General features: G+C 41.3%; 1 protein-coding gene across 1 annotated transcript in view; it reads right to left on the bottom strand.

The window, feature by feature from the left end:
• Positions 1-1,875: 1,875 nt before the first annotated feature.
• The window catches only part of gpa33a (glycoprotein A33 (transmembrane), paralog a), a 15,645-nt gene continuing 8,267 nt past the window's right edge, over positions 1,876-9,253 (bottom strand). The window contains exons 5-7 of the mRNA XM_014002987.1: positions 8,332-8,448; positions 5,584-5,713; positions 1,876-2,826 (exon numbers count right to left, since the gene is read on the bottom strand). Coding sequence (XP_013858441.1) covers positions 2,349-2,826; positions 5,584-5,713; positions 8,332-8,448 — 725 coding nt within the window. The 3' untranslated portion in view covers positions 1,876-2,348. The remainder of the gene's footprint in view (positions 2,827-5,583; positions 5,714-8,331; positions 8,449-9,253) is intronic.

Genomic DNA, 9,253 nt, shown 5'->3' with positions numbered 1-9,253 from the left:
ATAAATAACATTTTCCTCTCCGTAATAATTTTATGAACAAAACAAGAATTTGAAAGAAACCATGAAGCCCAAAGCACCAAAAAACATTCATGTGAAATAAWCAGGAACCCAAGCATGTTTCCTAAATTCTTTTTAAATTCTTTAACTTTGAACCAATTTTATTGAACTAATTGGAACCAGATGAGTTTTAGGGGCTCCTTGATGCCATCTAGTGTTAAAGATTCATACAAGTTATTTTGCAGAATAAAACACAAGCCAGTGCGTTTACAAGAAAAAACTTTAATAAGTGCTAATCAAAACATTTACAGTATTAATTTTATTTTTGGGATATATGAAAAACACGAAAAACCAAAGATCATCAAAGTCAGCAATAAAAAAGTAACAGTTTTCTTTTAGCTTTAAATAAATGCTAGAAACACAGAACATTAAAACCTGTTATATTTAAAATGTTTTATTTTATTAACCTTTATGAAACAAGGCAAATCCTGCTGAGATTACAGACCGGCTTTATAAAAGGGAAGCCTGAAGGCAGCCTTGCATTGTGGTTTTTTTTTTTCTGTGGGAGAAAAACTGAAGAAAAACCCACCCAAACATGAGAACAAACAAACCCCACACAGAAACCCCCAGGTCCAAACCGGGGATCAAACCCAGGACCTTCTGCAAATAAATCAACATGAGTAATTACAAAAACATTCAAGCTAAAGATCTTTTCTCTGCTGAGGAGGGAGCATTGTAAAAGTATACACACCACCATCATYCACCGCAGCAGTAAAGCAAATATAAAGTTGGAGCTGAAATARTAACAGATCTATTTACACAGATCACTTCCTGTCAGATGATCTGTGACTCCATGACAAATCTACCTGACTGGAATGTCACTAAACCAAAACTACAGTAAAGTTACATGTTTTTAACATGAGTCAAAAAGCATTTTATACTTTGTGTTACTAAGAAACAAGATTATATCAAGTATGTCACCTTTTTACATCCATTACTGCAATAGAATAATAATAAAAAATATATTTAAGGATCTCATTATTTTTTCACTGTCAATTTACAATGTAAAATATTTGTTGATCTGAGGCACAAAGTGTAAAATGAAATGTTAAAAATTTTCCACTAACAATTTATTAGTATTTGGTTCACTTTTCTTACATTTAGCTAATGTTTAATAAATTTAAATGTTAAAATATCTTTAAATATTGAATCCTGAATTTAAATGTTTAAATCTAAATGTAAAAGTATTTAATTAAATGTTGAAGTTCACATTTAGTATTTTGGAATGGAATGCAGCCTTTGCTGTTGGTGCTCGGCTCATGTTATGATGTCATCATCCTGAGACAATAGCAAKAGCTAGCTCCAACGCAGCTAAAGCTTCTCTACAAGACAACTTGCAGTTCTGGCTGGTGTCTGAGCTGCACTTCAAACTGCTGGYCCARMGGGACCACCTAGATTGTTTTTATGAACACATTTTGAATTAAAATTTTAAATAACATCTTCAGCAGCGTTAGCAGAAGTTAGCATCAGATAACCAGGATGACATCATCATTCTGATTATCTGATGCTGAGATATTCGTGATTTTCCTTGTCTGTAGCTCAGACACCAGCCATAACTGCAAGTTTGATGTCTTGTAAGGAAGCTTTAGCTGCATTGGAGCTAGCGGTTGCTATTGTTTCAGGATGATGACATCATAACATGAGCCGAGCACCAACAGCAAAGGCTGTGTTCCATTCCAAAACACCTAAATGTGAACTTCAACATTTAAGAATTAACCTTTACATTTAGGTTTAAACATTTAAATTCAGGATTTAATATTTAAAAATATTATTTGACATTTAGAAAAAAACAGCTAAATCTAATAAGAGTGAGGTAAATATTACAATTTTAGTGGAAAATCTTTAACACTCAAAAAGTAACCTAAATAATGAAAATATTTTCATTTCACTTTACACGTTGCGCCCCACAGATCTTCTATGGTCTGTATTATATCAGACTTGAATATAAGAATAAAATTTTACTTTGGCGTTTCYAGTTTTTTTTACTTCCTCCAGCATTTGTATCATCCTCCTCCCACTTCGATGTATGATTTGGCAAACTTTCTAATCAAAACTAACATTTTTTTCATAAGGAAGTGTTTTCCTTTAGCTTCAACAGGGTTCTAGTTGTTTTGAGCTAATTAATGGATCAATGAGTCAACAGTAAGAACCCGTCTAGAGGAAGTTGAACCTTTTCTTGATCAACAGTAAAAAGTGGCATCAATTAAGGGTAAAATCAAAAGGATTTAGGCAATAACGTACATTACGTGGGTGGTCTCAGTCTGAGTCCCTCCTTGATGACTCATCTATGGTCACGGCCTGTCGCTGCGAGGGTCTCTGCGATCATCATCATTGCGGCGGTCTTCATCGTAGCGCTCACGGCGGTCACCATATTTGTTCCGGCGGTCATCGTAGTCGCTGCGGCGGTCGTTGTAATCGCTGCGGCGGTCGTCGTAGTCGCTGCGGCGGTCGTCGTAGTCGCTGCGGCGGTCATCGTAATCCTTGCGGCGGTCAGTGTAGTCACTACGGCGGTCATCGTAATCACTGCGGCGGTCATCGTAGTCCTTACGGCGGTCGTAATCGCTGCGGCGGTCGTCGTAGTCACTGCGTCTGTCATCGTAATCGCTACGACGATCATCGTAGTCACTGCGGCGGTCATTGTAGTCCTTGGGGCGTTCTGTGCCACGCTCAGTTTTCTGCTCATCAACTCGAATAGCGCTCTCCTGCCCATCGGCACGACGACTGTCACCATTAACCGGCTCTTTGTCGTGATATTGGTCTTCATGAACTCTGAAAAGCAGATAAATTACAAACCAGAAATGTGATTGCATTAAAGACAGACATTCAGCGAGARGTGCCCAGAACACCTCACCAGGGAGGCGTCCAGGAGGCATCCTAACCAGATTAACTACCTCAACTGGCTCCTCTGGACGTGGAGGAGCAGTGGCTCTACTCTGAGTCCCTCCTGGATGACTGAGCTTCTCACCCTATCTCTAAGGGAGAGCCCAGACACCCTGCAGAGGAAACTCATTTCGGCCGCTTGTATCCGCAATCTCGTTCTTTCGGCCACTACCCAAAGCTCGTGACCATAGATGAGGGTAGGAACATAGACTGGCTGGTAAACTGAGAGCTTCTCCTTCTGGCTCAGCTCTCGCTTCACCATGACAGACCGGTACAGCGCCCGCATCACTGCAGACACAGCACCAATCCACCTGTCGATCTCCCGCTCCATTCTTCCCTCATTCATGAACAAGACCCTGAGATACTTAAACTCCTCCACTTGGGGCAGGACCTCCTCCCCAACCCGAAGGCAGAACCCTACACTTTTGGAGGATTGGAGGCACTGATCCTCATCCCAGCTGCTTCACACTCAGCTGTGAACCACTCCAGTGAGAGCTGGAGATCACGATCTGATGAAGCCAATAGGACTCTATCATCTGCAAAAAGCAGAGATGTGACCCTAAGGTCATCAAAAAGGATCCCCTCAACACCTTGGCTGCGCCTAGAAATTCTGTCTATACGAACAGAATCGATGGCAAAGGGCAACCTTGGTGGAGTCCAACTCTCACCGAAAATGAGTCCGACTTACTACCGGCAATGCGGACCAAGCTCTGACACAGGTCGTACAGGAACCTAACAGCCCGTATCAATGGGCCTGGTACCCCATACTCCCGGAGTACCCCCAACACGAGTCCCCGAGGGACATGGTCGAATGCCTTCTCCAAGTCTACAAAACATATGCAGACTGGGCGAACTCCCATGCACCCTCCAAGACCCTGCTGAGGGTGTAGAGCTGGTCCAGTGTTCCACGAGCAGGACCAAAACCACACTGCTCTTCCTGAATCTGAGGTTCGACTATCCAATGGACCCTGCTCTCCAGGACCCCTAAATAGACCTTACCAGAAAGGCTTAGAAGTGTGATCCCCCTATAGTTGGAACACACTCTGCAGCCCCCCTTTTTAAATAGGGGGACCACCACACCCCGGCCTGCCAAGCCAGGGGAACTGCCTCCTATGTCCATGCACTATTTTAGAGTCACGTACAATAACCCCACAACATTCAGAGCCTTAAGGAACTCCGGGCAAATCTCATCCACTCCGGTGCCCTGCCACCGAGGAGCTTTTTAACCACCTCAGTGACCTCGGCACCAGAGTTTGAAGAGTCCAACCCAGGGTCCTCAGGCTCTGCTTCCTCATGGGAAGACGGGTCAGTAGGATTGAGGAGATCTTCAAAGTATTCCGCCCACCGACCCACAACGTCCCGAGTTGCGGTCAGCAGCGCACCATCCCCACCATAAACAGTGTTGGTGGCGAACCGCTTTCCCCCCCTGACACACCGGATGGTGGACCAGAATCACCTCGAAGCCATACGGAAGTCTTTTTCTATGGCCTCTTTGAACTCCTCCCATGCCCAAGTTTTTGCCTCAGTGACCACCCGAGCCGCAATCCGCTTGGACTGCCAATGCCTAACGGCTGCTTCCGGAGACCCACAAGCCAAGAAGACCTGATAGGATTCCTTCAGCCTGACAGCATCCCTCACCCCCGGTGTCCACCAGCGGGTTCGAGGGTTGCCGTCACGACAGGCACCGACAACCTTACGGCCACAGCTCAGGTAAGCCACCTCGACAATGGAGGTACGGAACATGGCCCACTCGGGACTCAATGTCCCCCACCTCCCCCGGAACGTGTTCGAAATTCCCCCAGAGGTGTACGCTGAAGCTCCGTCTGACGGGAGAGACTCTGCCAGACGTTCCCAGCAGACCCTCACTATACCTTTGGGCCTGCCAGGTCTGACCGGCATCCTCCCCCACCAACAGAGCCAACTCACCACCAGGTAGTGGTCAGTTGAGAGGGGCCGCATTGCCGCCCCTCTCTTCACCCGAGTGTCCAAAACATGCAGTCGCAGATCAGATGAAACGACAACAAAGTCGATCATTGAACTGTGGCCTAGGGTGTCCTGGTGCCAAGAGCACATATGGACACCCTTATGTTTGAACATGGTGTTCATTATGGACAATCCATGACGAGCACAGAAGTCCAATAACAAAACACTGCTCGGTTTCAGGTCGGGGGTGCCGTTCCTCCCAATCAGGCCTTTCCAGGTCTCACTGTGATCATTGAAGACCCCAGCAGAACGAGTATGTGTAAAAAATAGAAATATTTATATAGTTAGTTAGTTGTTTTTCATTATCAAGTGTTGTTTATTAGGATGAGAGCTTGTTAAACTTTTTATGCCAAAATTAGAAATTGTGCTGTTAAATATCAAACACAAAGTAATACACAAGATTTTTTTAAATCCCTGCATTTGGATGTGATGACAGATGTGTAAAAACTGTATTTGTGTGGAATTATATATACTGTGGAGAGAATAGGAAATTTTGACCAACTGTAGTTAAACAAACTGACTTGAGGTTAGTCTGTTTATAAAATAGGCCAAATTAGATTCAAACTCGGCTCACATCACTGGTTATTGTATTCTTGTTTATGGGTGTGAGTTGGTGTATTTTTGGGACGTTTTGATTGGAAATAATAAAAAAAATTACGGTACCCCATTGCGTATTCTTCCTCTGCTCCCTTCTTCTTTTTGCAGCAACAGCAATAGATGATTATAACAAGTACGATCAAAGCAGCAACCACTCCCCCGATAATCGCTCCAGTGGAAGCCATGTTCATGGATGCTGCAGGATTGAAGAAAGAAAACATGAAATATGAGAAGAGCTGACATGTAAAAAGATGTTAGATATGTGATGGATATAGTACAGTTATACATATGTGGAATGGCATGAGGGATATAAGATAAATGATCAGATGTGAGATAAAATATTTAAGAGGGAAGATTGAGATAAGATGTAATAAGACTAGTGGTGTCCCGATACCAGGTTTCCTCAAGTCGAGTACAAGCACTTCAGTTTGGGTACTTGCCAATAATGAGTACTGAGTGCTCACTGAATTAGGACATAAACATTACACCGTGACTTTAAAAACATTTCTTTTGTTCAGAAGGTGTCTCTCGTTCCTCAAAGATCTGCCCCTCTGATTGGATCAAATCAAATATAGAGCAGGACACCATTGAAACATTTTAAAATTAAAAAAGCACATAAGATTTTCTTTAAACTTATATAAGGTTGTTAAACATGGAACTGAAACTTTTGAAATGTAAACAAATGTATTCAATAGAGTACCAATGCTGGTATTGGTTTTGAGTATTGGGACATTTTGCACGAATATTTGTAACTCAACAAAAATAGTGGATTCACTTAAACATTATGTCAGCTGTTTCCACTCAACTGAGCTGAGTAAAGGTAACATATTTACTTTACAAATGTAAACTAAGTAAATGTGTTACCGTTACTCAATTCAGTTGAGTGGAACCAGCTGAAATTTTAAATAAACCCACTAAATCCATTTTTTGAGTGTGGTATCTGGTCTGATACTAGCATTGTATATTGGCATCGATAGGATATACATGATGTTGAACTAAAGGGAGACATGATTAGACATGAGATAACGTGTGGTTAGACATAAAAGATTTATAAAGAAATAAAGGTATAAGAAAAAAGACATGAGATATGAGATGTGATGAGACATTAGGTAAAATAGGATATGGGATGAAACATGAGTTAAGATACAAGACAGGAAATAAGATGTGATATGAGCTCTGATGAACTACAATAGTTCCTGGAGGCACTATGTAGGGGCTCGCCACGTGCTGTCCAATTTAAGTAAAGGTCTGAATTTACTGTTAGAGATCATTGTGATCTGCTACCATCTCAAGTTTGAGCCAAATATGTAAAAAATGGGCTTAGTTCTAGTCAATTTTCCATTTTAGCCATGGTGGCCATCTTGGATTTTTAGTTAGCATTCAGAATTTGTTAAAGAACAGCACGGCAGCACGACGGCTCAGTGGTTAATACCGACGCCTCACAGCAAGAAGGTCCTGGGTACGATCCCCGGTTCGGACCTGGGGACTTTACGTCTGGAGTTTGCATGTTCTCCTTGTGTTGCGTGGGTTTTCTCTGGGTACTCCAGTTTCCCCCACACCCCAAAAACCTGTGCCTTCAGGCCCAGGCTTCCCTTGAAAAAGAGACCTGTAATCTCAATGGGACTTGTCTGGTTAAACAACGGATAAATACTGTATATGTTCTTGGCTACTACCATACTAGTCTTAAGAGATTTTTTTTGCATTAGCAGTTAGCTTAAGCTTCTAATTAGCATTCAGAATGTGTTGAGATAGCGCTCAGCTACCACTCTACCAAATTTCAGCTTTGTATGTCTTGAAACTGTTAAGCAATCTGGATGCCATGTTGAAATGCGATTCAATTCAATTCAATTTATTTATATAGCACCAAGTCGCAACAGTCYTCTCAGGGCACTGTACACAAAAACAGTAAATCTAAAGAAGCAAACAGATTGTGTTGAATTCACTTCTTCACACAAAGAAATAAACAAATTCTCTCTCTGTTCTGTCACCCATGAGGCAACTCTGCCCGGTAACAGCCTCAGCCAATCAGAAGGCCRGATTGTGGTGTTGACATGAGAAAAGCTCTGAAAAGTTTAGTTCAAACAACCAGGCGCTGCATGAAAACTATGAGGTCTATTTAAATAATTCTTGAACCATGAGTGACATAAGAAATTGATTCTTACTCATGGAATTTTTCAAATTTGTACAAGGCTTTATCTCAGAGATATGATGAGTTTAAATTGGTTGTTGTTGTTAAAATTTACATAGAAAAAGATAAGGGAAGTGGTGCTTCCCTGACTTCTGACATTTTGAGAGAAAAAATATTTGTTCTACAGCAAAACAGGAATATTGGCTGAAAGAAGACAACATGCCACTAAAGACACTGAGCTCAGTGTATTCCTATGACGGATTTAGATTGTAGTTTTTTGTGATTTACGTCACCATGATAACTCGAAAACGCCACAAAGACGGTCGTTTTGAAGGAACATTCAGGCCGCAATAATGTTAAACTATAAAAAGATAGATAAAGATATAAATACAAAGCTCCTATTTTGAGGTGGATACTAGGTGCCACCATTCAAGTGATTCATGCGATATGGCAAGCCCTGATAATATAGGAGATCAGGTGAGATTTAGGAGTCACAGTATGAAGAGACAGGAGATATAAAATGTGATGTGATAAAACTTAAGAGAAGATATGTGTATGAYTATGAGCTGAGATCTAAAATGAAACATGAGTTAAGATGAAAAAACAATGAGACCAGGATGTACAATGTAATATTCTGTAGTAGATTGAAACAATGTGCAAAGAAGCTGGTAGAAGGGCTAACTTACGTGGCAGGACTGAGAGGGTGTAGTTGCAGGTAGCAGAACGAATCTTGTTTGCAGATGTGCAGATGTAGAATCCTGATGTGTCTTTGGTGATGTTAAATAGAGACAGGATTCCTGCCTCTGAAAAGACAGYCGTCACTCAGACACAGCGTAATTCTTTTTAGGATTTATTATTTATGTACAATGATGGGCGGTGCTAATTCAAAATTCAGTTGCACAATTTCTAAAGCGCTAGTCAATTCATTTAGGTCAACAAGTTCAAATACACATATGCTCATAAAAACTTTGCAGGAGCTAAACATAAAGCGCAAATCTGCCTCCATTCAAATGAAAAGATTCCAGTAAACCCATGAAACATATCAGCAGCACAACACTGCCAACTAGTGGAGTGATCATTTCCATTCACAGATTAACACATGTCGCAGTTTGTGGAGGTGATTTGTTGAAACAGACTTTTGAATCATGGTGTTAAGAAAAATAGTTGTGGATTGCTAGCTCTGCAGCTTCTTGGTCATTTTTTTGTGTTTATGGTAGGGGTTTGGTAAGAAAACATTTAGATATATTAGTAATTTTAAACTGTTTATTGTAAAACTGAAGCATTCTGGGTAGCCTACAGGACAAGCAGGAAGCTGTTCATTTCAAATAAGAGAGTGAATTCAAACTGTTTCGTGTGAGCTTCAATACGATGTGGGACAGCGGGTTGGTGAAGATGCAGTGGGACATAAATTATAACTCCCCCCCCCCCATCCTCCAAAAGCTAATAAGTACATAAACAACAATATTGATGGCTGGATATTAGGGGTGTAAGAAAATATCGATACACTGAAATATCGTGATATTTCATTTCCCGATACTGTATCGATATTCTAAAGCACTGTATCGATTTTTTTATTAAGGTTTAAAATGTCAACTTTCCTGCCAGCCG

This window comes from Austrofundulus limnaeus, unplaced genomic scaffold, assembly GCF_001266775.1.
Source record: "Austrofundulus limnaeus strain Quisiro unplaced genomic scaffold, Austrofundulus_limnaeus-1.0 Scaffold16, whole genome shotgun sequence".
In the NCBI taxonomy this organism is placed as follows: Eukaryota; Metazoa; Chordata; class Actinopteri; order Cyprinodontiformes; family Rivulidae; genus Austrofundulus; species Austrofundulus limnaeus.
This window is presented reverse-complemented; position numbering and strand designations above follow the sequence as displayed.